The sequence below is a fragment of the Seriola aureovittata genome, chromosome 13 (assembly GCF_021018895.1).
Source record: "Seriola aureovittata isolate HTS-2021-v1 ecotype China chromosome 13, ASM2101889v1, whole genome shotgun sequence".
Lineage (NCBI taxonomy): Eukaryota > Metazoa > Chordata > Actinopteri > Carangiformes > Carangidae > Seriola > Seriola aureovittata.
Window position 1 is genome coordinate 17637871 of NC_079376.1, and position 23079 is coordinate 17660949.

A 23079-nucleotide genomic window follows, 5' to 3' on the forward strand; every position below is an offset into this window, starting at 1 on the left:
AGTTATATAACACTGCAATCATTGATGTGATGTATTAATATCTGATGTAAATTACAGAGGAATTACTTATAATTGGATAAATGTTCCTGCATCCGGTGTTTAACATAGTGTATCCAAATAAATATGATTTACTGTCTTGCTCTGTGATCTAAAGGACTGCTTGTTTTCATGTAACTAGGAGGTTATTCTGGCAGCAGTCCGATTAGCACAATTACACAGGATACAAGGATCTATTCAGTTCAGCTGAGGGACTTTTCTTTTCAAAGAGCAATCTAGTTATCAGCAATGCATCAACCCCAATCACCAAATACCAGTTTAAAGATAACCAAGATTGTAAGCCCCCGAGATGGCATAACATGCACACAGCGTACACAATCATAATGGTCCTCTTACTATGAGTTTTTAACAGCTAACTCAATATTAATGGTAGTAGTGCACCTGTAAATGACCTTTTGACTTGTGTGATTCTACAATGACACTTGTTCTTACCATGCTGGGCAGGTCGCAGCATCTGTCTCGGCTGATCCAGCTCAAGCTGCAGATAATATCGAACATCTGGAGCTGGAACTACACAACAGAAGAGGTTGGGGAAAACATCGAGGGGTGTTACAAATGGCTCCCATTCACAATGAAAATGCACATTGTTGAAAACAGACAAACAATGAGCCCCTCAGAGAAACAGAGAGATGGAGGGTTTCATCCTTCCAGCAGTCACTGGGAGCAGTTAAAACTTAATTGTGCATCTACGCACAAGAGGTTTTGGATATTCATTCTTTGGAAAGTTGTGAGATGCTCTTCCAAACGTGTTTTTCCGAGCCCTTTTTTTTCTTTTTTTTTTTTTTTTCTTTAAGAAGTTTGAGTTCTTTTTTTTTTTTTGCTTACTGTTGCAGACTGCCTCCTTCCACCTCCAGACTTGACCAACTTGCCAAGCACTTCATAGCCGTCCAGTGTGATGTTGTTGGCCTCCTTGATTGGCTTCTCTGCCACTTCTTGGCAGTCCACGTTGAGCTTGACTTTCTCGGGAGAGATGCTGATGTGGAGCTGCAGGAGCGAGAGAGAGGATGGAGAGAGGGCACTATTACCAAAACATTCTTGTTTTCTCAATACTGCATAGTTGCCAACTTTGATGCAACACAATTACTTGGCAAAGACTACTAAGAACATTGGAGCTTTTGAAAAGCTGGGTTTGGCATTTGTTTCTATTTGGAAGGGTCATGATTGCCCTTTAAAAGAGCAGAGGAATTCTTTAAGAAAGTGCAACCATCAGGCTAGAGGCAGCCTCACTGAACCTTTTTAAACCAAGTTGTCTGTAGCTCATAAAGATGCTGATAATGTATTCCGCATAATTGCAAGATTTCAAGTGTTTAGTCTGTGCAGAACCATGTTAATTATAGATTCTGATATTACCCCAGAGTGGTTACTGATTTGGCATACGACTGCTGTTTGATCCCTCTACAGATGAATGGACCATAAAAAAAAGGAAATATACAACAGTTGGCATTTTGGTGTCACATTAAAGCTGCAGTCAGTGATTGTATAACAACACAGAATGACAAAGTGCCAGATTTTGTAGTTTCCTGTCCAGAGAACCCGGCTCCACATCTTGAAACGATATCATTTGCGGTGTGCCATCAAAAGTCCTACACTTTCCATACTTTTCCCTTCACAGTTGCAAATTTTCCCCTGCTCACAAGCTTTCTTTATGTCAGGAAAAGCAAGCTAAGCTACCATCTCTTTCTACAAAGCCATACCAACCACAGACGAGGCCATGCTTCTCGGCAGCCGATCACAAAATTACAGTTGACTTCCTTGGCAACAGAACAAACTATCTGGTGGACCGCAAAGAGAGAGGGGTGTCGTTTATCCAAGGGTCCATACATGGCGTGTATACATTACCTCACTGACCAATAAGTAAACACAATAAAAACACTTCAGTCAGTGGAAAATAAGACTTCAGGAAAACTAGCTTTTGAGTGACCACTGCTCCCTCAGGTTATGGTACTCGCTGCGAAGTGATCTGATCCCTCAGCAGCGAAGTGTGAAGATTTCCCCGTGCTGCGCTGTGTCAACACTCTACATACAGTACATATGGTAAGATTTCAGGCTGACACATTTCCATGATTTCTATCAGATTAGATTTTATTATTCTTGCCTCTATCATGACTGTTCCTCCATTTTCATAATCCTGAACCTTGAACGCCTCACTGCCTTAATTTCATGCATGCACTCACAAGCAAGTGTGAGTCCTCGCTATAAAAACATGCAGCTAAGATTGAGTTAGCTTTTGTTGAGAATAAAAAGAAATAAATGTTCAGTGTAGAATCTCCATTACATTGGAGTTTTAATGCAAACAGTTCCAAGACTGACCATTTCTGTTGTATCAATCTAAAAGGGTAGCTCCCATGTCAGAGCTGGCTCATGCAAACAGACAAGGCAGCTTCCTGTTCATTTGTTTAGAGAAGTTAATTCATAATTTCCTGTATTTTCTAGTGTCAGTAATTCTACTTGTCCAGGTCACAGAGAAAAGATGTCTTCCTGTCTAAAAGAGAGTTGTGACACATGAAGAGCACAAAGAGTGCAGTCAGAGGGCATTTTGGCAAACTATCCATCAGGTAAACAAAGACATGAGAGCCAGCATCAAGTAGTGCTTTGGCTTTGTGGAGATCTCCACTCACCCCCGCCATCCGTCTTAATTAGTGAATGCATATATTGGCACCGCTTTCCCAGCAAAGCCCCTGAAGGGGAAGTTTAAAAGACTGAGTTCAAGACTTCTCACGGAACAGCGAGGGTGGAAGCAAACTACAGTGCAATGATCAGTGACTACAACAACCTACACTCTCAAACTTCCACCATTGTAACTCTGAACACATGACTAGTCACTATGACTTATGGAAAATATCTTCTTCACTCCAGTTAACAGGAAAGTTCCCAATACAGACACCCACCCTTCCAGTGTAGGAGGGGATTCCCCAGTGGGGTAGTGAGTGGCTAGCATCTGCTTAAGTCATCTCTGAGAGCTTTCCCACATGTTCATTTAGCGGTAGACCACGACCTCTCCAGCCTCAGTTACTCTTTATTAACTAGCCTGAGGAAAGAAGCCAAATCTGACACAGTAGTGGCTAACACTGTTAATGAGACTCCTTATCTTAAAATTACAAGTTAACATTGAGCAAGCATCAGAAAATGTTGTTGATGTTAGTATAAAAAAGCTGACCTGTATATTGATCAGTTGAGGCGACTGATGGCAACAATTTTGATTCATTCTTGAAGTAATTTTTTGAGGAAAATGGCAAAATATCACTTGTTCCAACTTCTCAAATGTCAATATTTTGGACTGTTGGTTGGACAAGGCTATAGTTAATCGAGTTAATTGAGAAAATAATTTGTAGATTATTCAGTAATAATCATTTTCTTGGTTAACCTAAAAACTAAAGGTCAACATGTGTTTTATGGCATTTTATTTTGTTTTTCTTCACACATAGAGAAAAAGCCCAACTGCCATTTATCACAAGCCTCGTCATTGGTCACTCTGGTTTCAGCAGAGACACACACACACACACACACACACACACACACACACACACACACACACATACTGAGGTCACTCTGTAATAGCCACGGACAAAGTGTTGGGAAACCTCTGACAACATGTAAACACACACCACCACAGCAGTCATCAGTGGCACTCACTCAGCAGACCAGTAAATAAGCAGCTAGGTAGACCGCTGCAGACTCGCCAGCTCACGGAGCAGCAACTACTGCACCACAAACTAGCCACCCAGTGTACATTCAGACTGCAGTCTCCACCACGGCCACAGACTGAGAAAACACGCACACATAAACACACACAGATCAGGCTGCTGTCCAACTAGACCAGCAGTGATGTCATTTGCTTCCAGCCCTGACCCAACATTTTCCAGGGTCTCATTCATTCATGAAGTTACCCTACAATTAGTTGTGTAGATGCTAAATGGTCAAACGGAAAAGTCATTTACAGGACTCTCTGATCTAGGAGCCAATATATCGCTCTCATCGGTCCCTCAACTCAAAAAAAAACTGTAATTTGTAATATCAGGAAGTGGGCGAACTTTGATGTCGGATAAGACCCGGCTACATGAAAAGGGGCATTAATTTTCATTACTTTAGAATTAGGGGGAAAGGGAACCTCTGTACTAAATAAGGGACACACTGTCCTTGGGAACAAACCGAAATGCAACTGGATGCGACTTGGATTCATGCATCTTTAGCCGATCCAGGTCCGTGTGAAAATATACTGTTCCCCATTGTTTTACTCTCTAGACTTTCTGTTGTGGTGGACATAACAGAGGATGTTTTATATTCACAGCAGCCTTGAGTTGCACTTAAAAGTTACTTGATGTCTCTTTTTACCTCAAGAGAGTCTATACTTTACAAATGCAGTTGTAAGCTTGTATGCCGAATGTAGTGGTTCGAAGGAGGTAAGATGTTTACCAGGCAGGGAAAGCATAATGGAAGATGCTATTGAGTTTCATTTTGGCAAATGTAGCAGTGTTTTTTGGAGACTGAACAATACTCGTAACTAAAAGTTAGAATATGTTGGCCTCAGTTGCATCGATTTTGGAAATTTTGAAGGATCTAGTCTTGAAACGCTTGATGACATTCGGGAACCCAACTCAGCTCGAATAAAAATCTGTTCAGTTAGAAGCAGACTGGTTTGGAATTCACTTAACAACTACCAGGATAGTCTCCTGTCTTGATGTGGTGAGACCTCCATGGTTAACGGTAACAGTTTGCACATTACGCTGCATCACTGAGGTATCACGATTTCCCTCCAACCTCTATTTCAACTTATTTATAGCCTCCACAATGCATTTATCAAATTAACTGCCTGTGGTCTAAAAAAATACAGAGCTTAATGTCAAATCATAAAAAAAAGGGCCCAAAGACCATTTTGACAGCAGCCCGGCACTCTGAGCTGGATAGCAGGGAACTTTTGACAGGTAACATGATACAGCCACATGGCGTTGGCTGTTCTTCCCATTAAAAAGTAATTCAGCCAAACCAAATGGGGCGTAAAAGTCACACAGAGAAATATGAAAGGATTTTAAAAACAATATACTTAAAATGGAGTGAAAAGAATGAAAACAATATGCAGTAAAAAGAGCTTAAAAAGATCGTTAGGATTCTCAGTCTTTCCTATTCAAGCAAAGCTTTAATAATATCACTGCGTGGGACTTCTCTCTTTAAGAATTGTGCATTGTGTTTACCTTGTGGAAGCTCCCATGGAAAACCCGCTTCACTTGCTCCTCATTAAACGTGGCTCTCTGGACCTCTCCTCGGGTGTCCTTGTTGTAGAACGTGATTGTTTTGCTGGAAGCTGAAAAGAGAAGAGTCTTTGATGAATCCCTGACAGTGTGTTACGATGCGGTGGCACGCAAAGCACAGACAGGACTACAGAGAACACATGGTTGCAAGGAGAGAGGATAAAGAGAAGGCTAGGAGGGATTAGGTCCATGCCCGTAATTATTTGCATGTATTTACCACGTGTGGAAGCGCACATTTGTAAAAGATACTTACTTAAAAATGAAGGCTTTTTATTGAAATAAAAAAAAAAAAAAGGTCAACCCAAAGCCAAAATCAGAATCAAAATCAGAATAGCGGACTGAAGTCGGTCATACAGTACTTATTTCAATATGCTTCCACTGCCTTCTTTGTGCTGCCTATCATATCTGACAGATCAGTTAACTTTAACTTTCTGCAAATAAGAGTTGGAGAGAGAAAGACAGCGGCTTAAGTTGTTAAATAAAGAGTGTACAGCTGTGTATATGTTGGGTCGGCTACAGCAGCTTCCCCCTCCAGCTGAGCAGCAAAACACGATGAGAGGCTTACGGTTGACGGTGATCCCGACTTCAGGGTTGTTGTTTTTGTCTGCAATCTGCCAGATATCAAAAGGCTCGGAGGCTGTGTCGGGCAGGAGGCGGAAGAGCAGGATAATGGTGTAAGATGGGGGAAGACCCTCCGGATGAATCTCCCTGTGAGTGTTAAAAAAAAAAAAAAAAAACATATCGTGATGAGTCACGAGTCAAAGCTGTGCCCTCATCACACCAGCAGTCAGAAAGTCACATGTTGGAAATTAATACCGAGACTATTAAACCTCGCTACACTGATTCAGCATCCAGTGTGTCACACAGGCTGCAGAACCTGTAAATGATTGCCAAGTTTCCCCGTGGCCTTGAAGAAATTGTCCACATATTGAAAGTATTTTCTGTCCCCTCTCCTTTGCAAGTGTTTCCATTTGTGCGCATTAAGTCAACAGCTGCGCCCATGCACACAAAATACGTATCATTATAAACATATTAACAAAGTATGCTGAAGAGGTTTGGATACTCCAACAGTTCTCCGGTTGCCTAACACTACTTAATAAATAGACAAATCTCTTGACCCAGGGGTGATTTGTTTGCTCCCAGCATGACATAGGTGGGAGGAGGGCCTGGTCCGGGGCCTTTTTAATTCTACGACCAAATTTTATTTTTTTTTGCTCCTAGCACCTCATATTCCTCAAGCTGCAACAACAAAATAGCTGTGGGCTTAGTGCCAAAGGGCACTAGGGAAACCCCTCTGACTACAGATCTATTGAACATCATTATGAATAATGACCGTGGGCTGGGCAGGATTATGGTGCACAGGAGATAAAGCCAATAGGCTGGGAACACGCACTAAGTGAAGCTCACATTCCCTCTGTTTGCCAGACACGCATATTATCTAGCCTCAGGTCTTACTTGGTGGGCTGGTTCAGGAAGGAATCCTTATGCAGCCTGTAGGCAATGTAGCTGTTAAAGGAACCCGGCTCCATGGACACGCCATTCATGCCAGCGAAAGTCCGGTCTGTGATGTTGAAAGCCTCAAGCATCCTGAAGCCTGGAAGGGATAAAAAAAAAAAAAAACATGAGCCATGTTGAGAGCATGGTAAAAGAAATAGGGAAACCCTGTATGGCGTGGTATAATTGTAGCAAACAAGTTACGTGTATGTTTGATGGTGCTGTTGTATGCTTACCAGGCGTGGTGAATCCATTGATGTAGATCAGAGGACAAGCTAAAACACGACAAGATGTTATTAGCAGTTGGAAAAACAGATTATGGTTCAAAGAATGTGACTCATCTCTCTATACATTTCCTCTGGCAGTAGACCAGTGCATCTGCAACCACCGATGTGCATTCAACTGATCAACCTCTATAGAAGCTAAAAAAAATCTATGTCAATGTTTTTGTCTTGGAATGTAGAGAAACTAAACTTTAATAGCAGTGTTTTAATGATGATGTTAGCCTCTGTCTTACTGGAAGTGGCCGTTTCACAGATAAAGGTGATCAAGTTGTCCTGGATCTTGGCAAAGGCGTCATAGTCGTCGACCACGAACACATGTCTCTCACTGGGCTTGCTGCCGATATTTCTCAACTCCGTCATGTCGACATCGGCCACTCCAACCACAAACACACTGTAGCCTGTGGAGGCAAAACACAAAGACCATTGTTAAACTTCCAGTAACCGCTGGCAGTTTCAACCCTGCAGGGATTATTACAAGAGTTTATTAAATCAGCCACAAAGTTTGGCTCTGGTGAAGGAAAGCGTTCCACTTCTACACTGTACATATGTACAATAAATACATCACAACCCCCCCCCCCAAAAAAAACCACACAAACCAGAGTGCTGCAGTTTTTCTGCGCTCTTCTTGACATCGTCCTGGGAGCGTCCATCTGTGACCACCACCAGCACCTTCGGGACGTTCCTCCTCATGCCGCTGTCTGAGGTGAACACCTTCTCGTAGACGTGCTTCAGAGAAATGCCTGGATGACGGTGAAGGAGGAGATCAGGGAACAGTTACCAACAACTCATTTCTAATAACGGACTCCGGTTTGTTTAACACCAATCAAGATAGAAATGTTGTTGAGCCTGAGGTTGAGGATGAACATTTTTGATGTACCTGTCTTGGTGTTTCCGCCTCTGTAGCGGACAGTCTGCAAAGCTGACAGCACTATGCCCTTGTCATGGTAGGTGTTCAGTTTGAACTCGGTCTTGGCGTCATCACTGTACTGCACAAAGGAGACCTGTTTAAAAAGAACAAAACAAAAAAAAGATAAGAATAGGACAATCACTTACACTGAAAAACACCTCTACAGTCAATTCTTTTGGTCCAAATCTGTAGAGAGACAAGCATCACTGAAAACAAACCACCAAGATTTATACTGACCTGCATGCCGCTGGGGCTGATGACATCGAAGGCTCCAGTCATGCTGGTGACAAACTGGATGACCTTGTTGAAGCTCTCGTCTCCAATACTCCAGGAACCATCAATGAGGAAGACCAGGTCAGCCTTAGCACCTTTGCACACTGTGGCGCAGGTACAGTGGTGTTAATATGAAGAATAATCTCAGCTAAACTATAAGAATTTCTCAAATTTATTTTAAAGCACACAGATGTAAAGTTCGACTCACCATCCAGTGCAGGGGGGACTGTTGCTGGAGCAGGGGGGGTGGGAGGCTCGGTTGGCACCTCTGTGGGTTTGACCACTGTGAGACAAAACAGAGACAAATGCACGAAATTGAAAAAGAGACAAACCACACTATTCCACTAGCTTCATCCTCCTTTCATACATCAACATTTCACTGACATAGAAAAATGCTATCTTACATGTCCTCTCCTTGACGCTCACTCCAGGTCCCTCCAGGTTGGGGGTTTGGGTGTAGACGGTGGTATTGTAGAGAGTGTCGGGGGTCAAGCCGTCAAAGCAGTAGCTGCTCTCTGAGCCTCTGACGGTGATCTCCTGAGCTCCTCTCTTGGAAGCTAGAGAGGAGAGGAAAGACAGAAAGTCCAGATCAGATGAATTCATCTTGCAGGACACATTCAGAGTCGAATTCAACGATACGCTGCGTTGCAACTGAGTGAAACACTTACTGTCAAAAGGATTGACTTTGACCCTGTAGGAGGTAGCCGCTCTGTGAGGCGCCCATCGGACACAGAAGTTGTCATAGCCGACATTGTAGGTGGTCAGGTCTGTCACATTCAGGTACACTAAAGGGAAGCAAGGAAGGGTTCCATTAGTGCATATTTTTCCTGTGCCCAGTTAAACACGCAGAGCTTGTAACATCTACCACTCAACGGTGGAATCATGTATTTAATTGTATGCCCTCATCAGCTTACATGTGGTGCCTTGTCCAATCAAAGGTTCACTGAAGCCGGTGTTGTACTGTGCCAGCACCTTCAGGTCATAGGTGGTTCCAGGTTTCAGGTTATGCAGTTGATAGGAAGTCACGTCTCCAACAAACACCTCCAAGGGCTCATCAGAGCCTGAAAGGAGACATACATTTTACAAAAGTGCCTGTAAGCGATGCAGCATGCTGTGTACTTACAGCTTGCAAACTATTCTTGTCCTTAAGTATGTACTTTATCCACGTATAAAAACATTGTCCATACCCTCAGGTGTGTAGATAAGCTTGTATCCATTAACCCTGGAGGGGGCGGGGTCCCAGGCCACCCTGAAGCGGGTGTACCATTCATCAGAAACACGGAGATTCCTGGGGCCAAGCATACCCACTGCGGGAAACGAGAGCACAGTAAACAAAGGCTTCAGTTCATTGCAATGGGATTCAGATCCTTTGAATTTCAGTTTGCTCCTTGTTAGTGAGCTGTCAGCAGGGTAATTACTATATTATAGCTTATTATGGCTTTTTAATTATGAGTAGACTATCTCAATGTGCAATCAAGGGCATGATAAATTCAACCACATCAGAACAATTATGAAAAAAAAAAAAGAAGCTGCCTCAGGGAGCAGAGTGGTATTACGATATTTAATAGGATTTCTTTTGTTTGAAAGGCACAATTGGGCAAGACGCTGGCCAACTCTGAAAGTATGAGTTCTCCCTGACTGGAGTACAGCCAGTTCATAATTCTCTGGCAAAGGCTCTTGGTGCTTTTGGCTTTCAGGAAAAGTCAAGAATTTCACTTATTCCCCTTTTGCTACAATAATTCAGGATCCTAATCAATGGATCCGTCTATTCAGATTTTCTGCACTCTGGTGAGTGCATGTGTGTGTGCAGTAGAGTATAATATCCATGTCTGTCCAAGGTCTCTGCACCACTTAAAAAGGTACACATTGGGTGCAGCACAGCGATGCGCACTGGTGTGGTAGTGAGGATGGAACAGTTTGTACCTGTGCGTCCATCTCCCTCCAGCTGTCCTCCTGACCCGTCGGCATAGATCGCGGTCACTTTGATATTATAAGGCGTGTCTGGATCCAGGTTCTGCAGGATCACATTGTTTCTGTTTCCGGGTACTGTAGTCTACAAGAGAAAAGACATACCACATTTATAAGAGAAAAAAATCAAGAGCATATTAGGGCTGTGGTGAAAAATTGAGAGGGAATTAAACTTTAAATGTGGAGCTGTACACATGCTTACATATTCTTCGATGGGATCTCCTGTGGTTTGGGCGTAGGTAATGCGGTATTGCATGACAGGACCTTCAGCATGTTCCCAGCTCACAGAGAGAGTGGTGGTGGTGGGGTCGTACACGCGCATGTTCCTTGGGCCACTACGGGGCACTGAGCGTGGAAAAAAATAAAAAAATTTACTGAAATGTCTATAAAAGATCTGCATTTATATTCTAAGGAGCATGATATATGGAGTCCTTTGATTGTTTTTCACACTCAAGGATGTACTAGTCCAGGTTCTTACATGTCTTTCCAGCATCACTGATAGTGGGTCCTTCACCATCGCTGTACAGGGCAACCACTCCAACGTTGTATTGAGTGTCTGGGAGCAGCTGCTGCAGCAAGGCTGTGGTGGTGGTCCCTGGTACCAAAACCTGCAGAGACACCAAACATGTCAGGGATCAACACTGACCGCACTAAAACTGTGCTCAGCTCAGTAAAATCAGACAAATATAATGTGAATAAATGTGTTTATTTTCTTAAAAAAAAAAAAAAAAAACCTATGCAGTGTGTAGGGGTTCACAGACATGACGCAGGTCCCCCAGCAAACACACTTTCAAACAAAGACCTTTCCCCTCTCGTCTGACAGCTGCTTGTGTTGTACACTCCCTCTAACATCTCCCTTTTACTCAACAGCCTCTTGCTGTCAGCACCAAGTGAAAAGAGGAGCCAAATATTCCTTTGATGTTTGGAGGTGTGGTGGTGGAGGCAGTAGAGGGGGGTCGGGTCAAGTGTTTGACAGCCGGCACCGTTGTTTAACCCAGCCTGACAGTGAAGACAGCTGATTACATAAGTGCCACCTCCTCTTCAGCCTCTGTGTCTGAGAGTTAAGAGTAAGGTCAGAGGGCTCTGGCCTGGCTGATAACCTCTGGGGGAGGGACGAATACTTGTGTTGGATGTTTCGACAGAAAGGGAGAGCCTGTGGGTTGAAGGGGGTTGTGTGTGAAGGATTGCACCATGTGCGAGCGCTAGAGCAGCAGCTCGGTGGGAAAATCTCTTTACTATGTTTTGATGTACATGAAACAACGCCTTGCTGTCTACCTTAGTTCCCTTTCAATTGCAACACCTGCAGTCTGCTCCCATCTCTCCTGGTCAAAAACTTACTGAGGTGACTGAGAGTCAGAATAAGAATAATGTCACAGGTGACACCGGTGAAGCTGGTAATTCATGCTACAAATCTCCAGCTGGTGTTAAATTTGATGGTGCTGGCTGAGAAAGGCCACATTGCCACTGACGCACATCACTGGCTCCGGCCATGGAAAAGGCTTGAGCCTGCCATAAATGTGCTAACAAATAGGGATAAAGGCAGAGTGCACCTCTCTATCAATAAACGAGAATATGCCTCACTCTTCAAAGACCATGTTATTAGGCTCCCAGTGTAGAAACAGCTCTTAATGGTGCAGTCTTTCTGGCAGATGTTGAGGAAAGCTAATGGTGCGAAGTTAAGTTAACACTTCAAAAGTTGTTTGTGGGTTCTTTAACCCTGAACTCCTTTGCACGTGAAGATGTGGGCACGCTGGTGCCAGATGCCACATACCGGAGTTGCAATTAGAGAATTGCGGCTTTAATGAACATGTCTTGGTTTAAAACTTTAACAGTTTGTTAAAGAAAAAAAATCAACTGGCAGTAGCTGCACACATGCACCATTTGGTGAGCAGACTAATGTCTTGCTTTTAATAGCTACAGGATGAGGCTCTCTCATTCTTAATGACACATGGTGTACTGTAAATGCTGGTAAAAATCAGTTGCTGCTTGGGTAAAATATGCCTCCTCTCAGATGTTCCCTAAGTCCCCTCTTTCTTAAAGGACCCTTCAGTGTTTGTGTGTGTATAATGTAGGGAATTAGCAATAAGATGTTTGCTTGCAAGTGAATAAAATGGTAGTTTTAGTTATGGGTACCACTGCACACCTACTGTACATGTGTTTTCTTTATATGCATATATGCAAAACTGCATTTCTTACCACACAGTGGATGCATACTCACCGACTCAGAGGGCCTGGCGCCCGTCAGAGGTGCATAGACCACCCGGTACTGCTGGACTGGACCTGTGGCAGCCTCCCAACGAACGTTCAGACTGTTGGTAGAGGGGTTGAAAACCTGGATGTTCCTGACGGGGCTACGCTCCACTGCCGAGCCAGGAATGTTGGGTGGTTAGAGGTACAGGCAAAGATAAGGACGTAAAAGGTGAGGGTGAGGGTCAGGGTGAGGTAAAGCAAAAAGAGGTTGCAAAGTGGTAAGAGGAGGTTGATGAGAGGAAGGTTGGACAGAGAAGGAAAGAGTGGTGACAGGGTGAGGTTAAAGGTTGGCAACGTAAGTGGTTTGTACAGAGTGGGTTGACAGATGGAGGGAAAGGATGAAATAAGACAGAGGAGACAAAAACAGAGAGATTGTTTAGGTCATGTACTCGTAAGTGGAGAATGGACAGAGGTCATTTAATAAGAGGTTAAAAACCAACAATTACACAAGAACATAGCTCATAATACAGCTATACGATGCCCTTTCTCCCCTCTTCTTGTGTTTTAGTATTGTTAGGTTTTACCTTATGAAGCTTCTTAGCAGATTTTTACAAGTGTCTACATGTCATCTTTGTGAAACTCTTGCCATTCTTTGTCTCAGTTCACAAAACATGGTCTAGACTAGTTTTTCAGACAGCCAGAATGGCCCAATGACTACATGAGACTGTTTCAATAAAATGGGAACAATACGCTCCATTACCCAAAAGGGACGAGTTAAAGACATTATCCAACAATACCGCTATCAACAGGACACTTCCTGTCAGTGCCCTAAAGGTTAATGAAAAGGATATACAAGGCATATGTGGAGCCCTGTGTGAAGCTTGTCCTCTAAAGAACCAAAGCAGATGTTTAGAGACTTTGTGCAGCTCCCCATTATAACCCCATAAATGCAGGGGAAAAAAACATAGCGGGCAAAGCACAGTGAGCAAGCTTCCGTACTTTTAAAGTTTCACAGACTAAAGCCTGTGGCCCAGGAAGCTGCTTTGAATTTGATGGCAAAATTAACAGTCAGCGACTAGCAATGTTAGCTCAAGTGGCGAGAGCAGATCCCTCCTTAAAGTGAATGACATGAGAATAAATTGAAGCAGTATATTCTACAAAGTTACAAGACTAGTAGTAGATTAGTAGTAGCAGTATGATCTGATACGCTGTACATACTGTATAGAAGTTTGGTTAACATGACCACGAAAAAAGCCACTAAACATGAGGTACCATTGCTACAGAAGGGAAAATGGGGGTAACAGTAGCAGGCATGGAGCATGACCTTAGCCAAGTGAGTTGAGAGCCATAAAACATATAATGCTCGCTATTCATTTCCAACCCCCCTTCCGTTTCTTTTTCCCAAAGGAGAGCCAATTACTCAATATATCCCCCCATTCCTCAGCCCCACCATTATCCTGACCACTACCATCCATTCCAACCTATAAATGGACAATATTACGGTAAAGAGAGAGGAGACACCATTATAATGCTGCCAACCCGGAGGAATTCCTTCCTACGCAATCACCCCGCAAAATGCTGACTCATGCCCAACAGAGGTTGGTGGTTTGAAACTGAGGGAGAAAATGGAAAAATGCTGTTCTTCGAAAAAGTTCAAACTTAGCTGACTGAGCTTAATACTGTCATTTTATGTTATGTTCTATGTTACATTTTACATGTAAGGTGTGGATTGAGTGTGCATTAATGGCATTTGATCACTTTAACTTGGCTTACTGAATTTAAACGGCCTTGGATGATTTTTTGAAATAAATCAGATATGACTGGCTGCTTTATTGAAGGTTTCTGACATACAGCAACAGCAAGCCAGCGAATAAGGCCAGTAAGTTCATTCTGGACAGACATGAATGGATTCCTGACTTAGGGAGAAAAAAAAAAAATATCCCACTGCTGTCATGCAGTATGTTATTCTCAGAGGTCATCTTCCCGGTCTGCATGAACTATCCTAAACCCTGAAATCTGTCTGTCACCACTGCATCTAAACTTTCCTGGACGGACCACCATTGCAGCTTGTTACCTACACCACTGACTATATGCATGCAGTGCTTACATGTTTTGCCATTCTCAGACATGCGTTGTCCCTCTCCAGCGGAGTAGATGGGAACTACAGTTACAGTGTAGACAGTGTCAGACTGCAGGTTCTTCAGCACAGTGTTGTAGGTGCTGCCTGAGACCTGAACCTAGATAGAAGTACAACAAGGCATACATCAGTTTGTGCTATGGCCAGAGGAGGTATGGCCGAGCATTTTACCCAGCATTCACTTTCTGGTTAATCAAATAGTCTATCTATGGTGTACAGCTGTTCTCCTGTTTACCATCTCTTCTTCTCCTCCAGCCTCAGGAACATAGAAGATCCTGTACTGGCGCACGTTGCCCTCAGCAGCCTCCCACAGGACATTCAGGGAGCTGGTGGTGGGGTCAGTAACCCGCAGGTTCCTTACACCACCCAAAGGCCCTGGGATAAAGATAAAGATATGATACACTTAATGCTGTACACATACCATAATAGCAACATTATTACAGTTTTGTCTATTAGCTCTGATACTAAAATGGACAAATGGATAAATGATCCAACACTAGGAATGTAAAAAGTGTAGACATTTATTATAGAAATTGTTATAATCAATTGTCACTTGGGGAGCGTCCTAAGTGGAAGACAACTTACTGGTCTTTCCAACGCCATTAAGATCTCGGCTGACTCCTTGGGCATAGACAGCCACCACGCTGATGGAGTACTCAGTGTCAGGGGTCAGCTTGGGAAGCAGGACAGTATTCTTCTTCCCTCCTACCTGGGTCTAGTTGGTGAAGAATAAATGTTAGCTTCATTGGCTTATGTCTTGTTTAAAAAGAAAAACATTTATTAGTATCACTCTTAAATCAGTCGCTGATGCTGTCAAATGTATGTGAATCCTAGGTGATCATATTGCATATAGACATAAAGAATTTAGCTGCTCAAACAATGGTTTACTACTTTACTTGGTAAAAGTGTACTTGGCTATCCATTCTCCAAGAAAGCTTTTGTATTTCCTTCATGAATAGACTACACAATACATGCTATAGCTCTCAAAACTGCCATTTGTAATTCTAGTATCTGCTCAGGGAGAAGATATTTGATCTGTTTTTGAAGGGATAAAGAGTTTAACAACTCTCCATGGGTTCCTTAAATTGATTTCAATAACCTGACGGAAAGAATTCTACCTGAAAACTACTAGACCGTCAACATATCAGAGGAGGAATGTTTTGAGTGTTTTTGGACATGGTTAGTGCACAGCGCACTGGCCAAGGTAAATCTCTATGCTGATGGCTGAAACAGTCGGATGTGTTGTCATAACAGTCATGACTGGTGATGAATTTACTACATTGCTTTTGGCTTAGATATGGATTGGGATATATAACTCTAACAGAGCTTTGAGAGTGTGTTTGCATGTGGATTGGTTTGGTCATTGTACAGCTCTCTCAAGCTTTCTCAGCCATTTCTTGTACACAAGTGCAAAATGTGTGTCAGGCATGTGCAAAAACAGACAAAATAATGCAAAATTCCCTGGGCTGGCTGTCCGTGTTGAAATCCTGACAGTGAACCAGGACGACTTGGCAAACGTTAGCTCGTTCACTTCCAGTTTTCCATCAGCCTTTCAGTGTGATATCACCCAGGCAATCAGCGCAACTACATTTCATCAAGTACTTAAGTGGAAAACTTTCCTCCTTTTGTTTAAAGGGAAACTAACGGTCAACAAGTGACCTCTGTAACACCAGCTGAGTTTTGTACAAAACTTCAGACGGGGTAAATTATAAGGAAAGAAAATTAGCTTAAACCTTTAGATGCCTTCTCCGGTATGACAAATGTTTGATGCTATCTGGGCTTTATTGAAATAGCTGAAAAAACTGTGAGCTAATTGCCAGGTTTGTGAGCACAGAGGCTTTGTGCAGCATGTTAAATACAATCTGCTGTATAATATATGACACTCGTGGCCCAGTACTCTCTCATTACACATGCACTGACCTGACTGGGCAAAACACATTCCATTTTCCATGTACACAAGCACACACAACTGATCAGACAGCACACACTGCAACTACATGTGAACCATCACAGCGCAGTGCAGATGAATGTTAAGTATCTGTTCAGTGTCTCCCTTAAGAGCTATTAAATTAACAGCCATCAAAATATGTCATGTGAACTTTTTATGACATTTAAATTTTATCTCCATTGAGCAACTCCGAACAGCTCATAAATGACACGCAGTGGGGATGAAATATTTTCAGTAAAGTTGGTTGGAACATGCAACGTTGATTTAAGATGTTGTTTAACAGCTTATTAGTGTGGTTATCAGTCTGTAATCTTGTGCATGAGCATATGCGTAAGCACCATTTAGCACTCCTCTGTCCTGCTTTCAAGTCTTGCTTGTGGGAGCAATGAAAAAATGTCTGACAGCAAATTGAAACCAAAAATTCAGCTGTAATCCAAAGAGACTTGTGCATATTAAGTAAGGCCGCCAAAAATGCATGACTAGCAGGTGACAGTCTGCAGTGTCAGGAAAAATTGAGAAAAAAACTAGGAAGGGTTTTGTCCACATTAATGCTGCTATATCCAAACAACAGATTAAGAGATTTGACTTAGAATAAACTAAAATAATGCAATACCAGTGGCAGATGTTTAGCTATACACTTATATTGCTTGGAGGTAAAGCTGCTCCGGAGGAGGAAACAAATTCACTAATTGAGTTACCACAGTTTGTCTGGCATGTAATGCTAGACTGATAAGTCCAGTTAAAAGACAAGGACTAAGAGTGAGGAGTAAGTAGCAAGTATTTAGTGCAGCTGCTAATAACTAAATGGAATCTAGATATATCAACATTACCACATTAGCCTTGTTGACCTTCCAAATTAAGTTAGGCACACTAGTCTTTCATTGATATTTGTTGACACTCACCCCTCCTCCTCCAGCTGTAGCCTAACCTAAATTCCTTTTATAGATCATAAACTTTAACTTCTAACTTGTGATAATTGTGCATTCAAGATCACCAGTTAGCTCATTTGCTAACTGTAGCCTCAAAACCAATGAGATTACATTAACTACAGTACATGAAAAGTAAAAGTATGTTACACTGGACTATTCAGAGTATGAACACACTGTGTACAGGTGTCTGTTGGTCTCACTTACTGTCTGGCTCCTGCCTCCAGCTGTGGGGACATAGGTGATCCTGTAGTTCTGGACGCGACCTGTAGGTGGGTTCCACCTGGCGTTCAGGCTAGTGATGGTTTCATTGAACACAACCAGGTTGGTGGGAGGTGCATTAGGTGCTGTAAAATGCACGCAGACACACATATCACAATTACCACCATGTTGACATGTTTATCCGTCATATATAGTAAGAGCACTCTTCCCATGGATTTTCTTTAAAATATCTTTTAAAGACACAGTCCTTGATATTTTGGTCTGCCTATGTTAAGATGTCTATTCTTAGTCCTGTTTTACTCACTTGTCATCAATATATAAGTTAATTTACTTCTAGATAATGTCCTTTCTTTACTTTATGGTAAAAGAAGCAGGTCTACCACTCATTTGTGTCAAGGACTGCAGCTTTAAAGAAGAAAAGACAATCCACCTCTGGGATTGTGTCTTTTCTGAAGCAGGGATGGATTCTCTTGAACAGCCATGGATTGATGGAAAGATGACAATGGATGGACTGATAAATGCATGGATGAATGCAATGAATAGAGGGATGGATGGATGGACAGATGATGGATGATGGAATGGGTTTCAAAAACAGGGATTCAAATCAATCCCCGTTTTGCAGGGCATGCATTGTTTAAATTTACCCATTTGATTTCACTGAGTAAGAACATACTCATGAACAGCCTTGGGATGGATGGCATGGACAATGGGACAAACAGACGAGGACAGACAAACATAAAAAACCACGTGTCAGCTGTAGCACCATTGGAGCGGTGGATGGGTTAAGGGCCTTGCTTGATGATGAAATGATGGTTGTCCAGTGAACAACAGCGCTGATGACTTGTTGAAGTAACAAAACATGCTTTCATCACTTGAAAGAAAAAGCATCCTCTAGCTTTACCACATATATACTTACTTGGTTTACGATCATTCTTGGACACTATAGAGGCAGAAATAGAAAGGTATAATGGGCATACCCCTCACTGAACATTTCACTCAGCATATTTCCAGAAGATAAAATCAAAAGGTCAGTCACTGGGTGTAGCCTTTGGTCAAGAGCCAACACATATTCTGTCAAGTAACTGAACAAAACAGTGTTTCATGGCATGATTGTTAAGTTGTCATCATAGAGCTGCTGGAATGTGTATCTTACATGTCCTCTCAGTGCCCAGCAGATCCTCGCTCTCTGATTCATCTGGATAGATGGCGGTGACAGACACATCGTAGGGCGTGTCTGGCTCCAAGTTCTCCAGGACATAGGTTGTCTCATCACTGTTCAGAATGGCCTAATGAGGAAAACACAAACACAGCATGAGGGAAGCTTGCTTGACAAAAATTTTTAGCCAATACAAACTAAAGACAAGGAAGACAAGTTCTACATTAGAGTTATTACGATAGGATTAGTGCAGCTTTCTGTTTTTTAGATGTTTCTCTGGAGGTCTTCTCCAAAGCATCGCCAAAGACCTTTCTGTGAGACTCATCAAGAAATATCTGCGTGATTTATTAGAAATGTAAACATCTTGGACAGCTGGTTTTCTCTTACATATTGGAAGTTGGGATCTCCCTGCTTAGTCCAGCCAATGCGGTACAGAGCGACATCAGGGGCTCCATGCTCCCAGGTGGCTCTGAAGCTGGTCTGGGTAACTTCTGAGAATCGCAGGTTCTTCGGTGCAGGAACCACATCTATAGAGTAGAGGCAAAGAAGTTAGTTGTGATCTCTACATCTGTGAGAATCAACATCCACATTGTCATCATAATAATAATTTTCATTCTTACCAGTGGTTGCCTCTCCGGACATTGTCTGTCCAGGTCCCTCGTCGTAGACTGGAGTAACAGCTAAAGCATACTCAGTCTGTGAGATCAGGTTGTCCAGTTGTCTGGTGGTCACACTTCCTCCCACCTCCAGCTGTAGAGCAATCAAACACACTTGTTAAATATTATTATATGAAATTCATTAAGCAAATATATAGAGCTTTGCCATTTCAAAGTTGAAAAGAACTTCAGATGTTTTCCTCTTCAGACATGTTTTGCCAAGTCTTGTGAAACCTTAATTCCGTTCTCAGCGTGTGTTTCCATGAACATTGGCGACAGCGGTAATATGCACCTAATAAGACTGGTTGGAAATTTGACCAGAAGATATAAAACTGTGCTTGTTTCCAGAGGAAAATGGGAACAAATAAGGCACTTAACAAACAACAACAGGCTACAAAATGTGACCAAACACCTGGAATACTTAAAGGAAATACCACACTGGTTTTACTGCTCTGGATTCCATTAAGTTTCAACAGCTGAACCTCAAGAAATTGAACTTAAGGGATTCATTCTCAATACCATTAACAGCTGCTGTGTGTTTGTCTGATTGTTCCCATTTTCGTTTGAGTTGTAAATACAGACAGACACCTCATTTGTCTCTTGGGACCATAAAACCCTGCAAAAGGCTTCACCTGGAGGGAATATGTCCTGCAATCTGTTTTCTGAGTGGTATACTGTCACTTACTGGTCTCCCTCACATAAAAATAAGGTCAGACATGACATTCTGCTACTTTCTGGGCAATAGGCCCTTCCTTCCCACCTCTGACAATCACATCCTAAGCCCATGAGTCACTTTCACATGTGTGTTTCCACCAAAGGAGCTTTGAGGATCACCTCCACCTGATTTACGGCTGAGGAAATAGCAAATGGCAGACCACAGAGTTCGCTGCTGAAGCCCAAGAACTCCCAAAAGGGGACATGCAAGTGTATAGTATTCATCCAATCCCTGCCACCATAACCGCCCTTTAACCCCCACAAAACCATGTTCTGATAGTTTCATAATCTTTTCACTGGACTCCAGAACATTCCCTGATGTCCACCCAACCAGCTGCAGTCTCCATTATGTGGTCTAAGCCAGTACTTTGAAGGATCAGTCAGAAAATATCTATATAAATTCATCACCATCAAACCTAATGTCTCGAACAGACAACAATCTCAATGTACGTTATGTAGGAAAGAGCAAGAAGAACAGAACTGGTGAAAACATGGGCTGTTAACATCCTGTTCACACATATATATAAAGCATATACAAAAAGCACAGGACTGTAACTAAACTCACCTCTTTAGCCTCTCCCTCCTCAGGCTTATAGGTGACAAGGTACTTGCGAACAGCACCAGGAGCAGCATCCCAGTTAAGCATCATGGTGCTGTGGGTGACATCACGAACCCTCAGTTCGCCCGCAGGTGGTAGGGGCACTGAACGAGGAACAGAAGGTCAATGAATGATTTCACAGTGGCCCCAGTACAACACATATCAACAATAAACATTAAGTCATGTCAGCTTCCTTAAATACATGCTACATTAATGAAATTAATTTATGATTCAGTGACTACATACACGTGACTCCCTGCTTGGTCAGTGGTTCACTTGCTGATTCTCCATGCAGAGCGAAAAGGGACAGTGTGTAGGCCGTGTTGGGGTGCAGCCTGGCCAGCTGGACATCAGTTGTATCTCCTCCCACTCTGATCTTCAAGGGAACCAGACCAAACAAACAACATAAGGTCAGAGGGGAAGTGGATGACAGGGAATCCTCAGTGACATTTGGATGAGAACATTGAGAGAATTTTTTTTTGCGGCGCATCAGCTGAATCCGGTTTTGACCCACTGGGTTTGACACCTCATGAACAAATGATGATGTTCCCTTGGCAGAGTGAGCTCATGGTTCACCCACCCCTTTGTGACTAACAATGTTCCTCTGTATTTTCCCCTTCTGCCTTGCCTGCTGAATGGTGAGGCAAACACTGGTGGCTTTGTAAAATGGTATTACAGTGTGTGACATCTGTATTTTGTCAAAAAACTGCTGACAGTAGGTTGTACGTGTTTACGTGTGTTCAGTGAATATGAATGCCTGCAAGCATGTGTGTTTTCACCCACCCGTAAACACATGATCATGTGCTCATTTTTTACCTTGTCCAAATCTGTCCTATCCACAGCTGATTGGCTGCATGCCCCGTTCACACACTCACTCATTCACTCACTCACACTGTGTTCTCAATGCTCTCACAACGGCTCTTACCTCCTGCTCCAGGGACGGCTCAGTGGCATTGATGGCGCTGTACAGCAGCATGTAGCCCGTAGCACCCACCGCCTCCTCCCACCTCACCCGCATGGTGGTGGTCTTTTCATCATAAATGTCCATCCTCCTCACGGCACTCAGGGGCACTGGATAACCAGGCAATGACGTTAAAGGCAGCAATTAGCAAACATACACATATGTTCACAGGAATACATAGATATTCACAATTTTCTTTGTGAGTTTTTTTGATTTCAGAGAGCTTCCTCTGGCTTATTTTGTACGTCATTTACACTAAATAACCTCAACAATCAGTGTGTTTTTATATGTGGTTTTATAGATACTAAATAACACTATTAAATCTTTGTGCTATGTTTGTATCAGCATAATAGGGTTACATCTAAGACCAGTGATCAAAGATCAGTCAGCCAGTTATTGTTCAGATAGTTTACATTCCCGTAGACAAATTCCACCGTACATGGATCTTGATCTTTTTAAATCAAATGATATTACCCTAGAGGTAAGACATAAACACAGAAAGAGAGGACATACATGTGGTCTCGGTTCCTTTAAGAGGCTCACTGCTCTCCTCTCCCACCACGGAGTAGACGTTGACCAGGTACTCAGTCAGAGGGTTGAGTTTCTGGAGAACCACCGTGGTCTCAGTACCATCCACATACACCTAATAACAGAGACAATAGTTAGATGACTGCAGCTGAAGTAGTAATCTGTAGGATTCCTCTGTAATGTCTTTGGCACAAAACTTTCATTTATGAGTCAAATCTTTAATGAAGTCTGAGTGTCTGCAGATTCTTTCTCTAAATAAACAATGGCATTTTTGTTGAGGGAGCGATAATCAATTAAGGAGCAAAACAATCAAAAGCTCCATCTATTTACTGGATAGACTTGTGCATTTTGGAAAGCCTTCCAATTTAAACCAGAAAACCCCCTGGCAGATATTCACTGGCCTGAAACTCAACATGTGCTTCAATTCCAGATCCATAAACAATAATAAAACCTCACTCCACTTTGTTCACTATTAAACAAAACCATGGGAGCTGCTGGACAAAAACAAACATCTCCTACACGTAATTAGATTCAGACACCAAAAATGCATCTAATCCGCACATTGTGAAGCCAAGACCCTGCTTGCCGGTAGAGCTATCACTCGTGACGTCACTATTTGCTCTCTAATCTTCTAAACTGAGAGCTGTGTGTTTTTTTTTCCTTGCCCTGTCTTAGATCCTAATGTAATGAGACACCCACGCAGCCAGACGCCAACACAAACAGGAGGCTGGAAATAGAAGCTTGAGTCGGAGTTTCCCATTAGGATCAGAAACAGTGGGTCGGGACACCATTAAGCCGACATCCGCTCAATACC

The 23079-nt window shown here is 42.6% G+C and overlaps 1 protein-coding gene across 3 annotated transcripts in view; it reads right to left on the reverse strand.

Moving 5' to 3' along the window:
• col12a1a (collagen, type XII, alpha 1a) overlaps positions 1 to 23079 on the reverse strand; it is a 55490-nt gene that overhangs the window by 9260 nt on the left and 23151 nt on the right. For 2 of the 3 annotated variants that reach the window (XM_056392950.1, XM_056392952.1), the window contains exons 23-53: positions 22251 to 22380; positions 21702 to 21847; positions 21023 to 21152; positions 20744 to 20880; positions 19429 to 19558; positions 19196 to 19335; positions 18806 to 18938; positions 18569 to 18592; positions 17638 to 17777; positions 15142 to 15271; positions 14792 to 14931; positions 14527 to 14656; positions 12448 to 12590; positions 10708 to 10837; positions 10432 to 10574; positions 10185 to 10314; positions 9449 to 9568; positions 9176 to 9322; positions 8930 to 9046; positions 8666 to 8818; positions 8470 to 8544; positions 8226 to 8365; positions 7959 to 8082; positions 7678 to 7821; positions 7315 to 7479; positions 7034 to 7072; positions 6759 to 6897; positions 5869 to 6011; positions 5247 to 5356; positions 883 to 1041; positions 490 to 567 (exon numbers count right to left, since the gene is read on the reverse strand). In XM_056392950.1, the coding sequence (XP_056248925.1) occupies positions 490 to 567; positions 883 to 1041; positions 5247 to 5356; positions 5869 to 6011; positions 6759 to 6897; positions 7034 to 7072; positions 7315 to 7479; positions 7678 to 7821; positions 7959 to 8082; positions 8226 to 8365; positions 8470 to 8544; positions 8666 to 8818; positions 8930 to 9046; positions 9176 to 9322; positions 9449 to 9568; positions 10185 to 10314; positions 10432 to 10574; positions 10708 to 10837; positions 12448 to 12590; positions 14527 to 14656; positions 14792 to 14931; positions 15142 to 15271; positions 17638 to 17777; positions 18569 to 18592; positions 18806 to 18938; positions 19196 to 19335; positions 19429 to 19558; positions 20744 to 20880; positions 21023 to 21152; positions 21702 to 21847; positions 22251 to 22380 (3909 nt within the window). The remainder of the gene's footprint in view (positions 1 to 489; positions 568 to 882; positions 1042 to 5246; positions 5357 to 5868; positions 6012 to 6758; positions 6898 to 7033; positions 7073 to 7314; positions 7480 to 7677; positions 7822 to 7958; positions 8083 to 8225; positions 8366 to 8469; positions 8545 to 8665; positions 8819 to 8929; positions 9047 to 9175; positions 9323 to 9448; positions 9569 to 10184; positions 10315 to 10431; positions 10575 to 10707; positions 10838 to 12447; positions 12591 to 14526; positions 14657 to 14791; positions 14932 to 15141; positions 15272 to 17637; positions 17778 to 18568; positions 18593 to 18805; positions 18939 to 19195; positions 19336 to 19428; positions 19559 to 20743; positions 20881 to 21022; positions 21153 to 21701; positions 21848 to 22250; positions 22381 to 23079) is intronic. The other variant, XM_056392951.1, reaches the window with a different exon arrangement.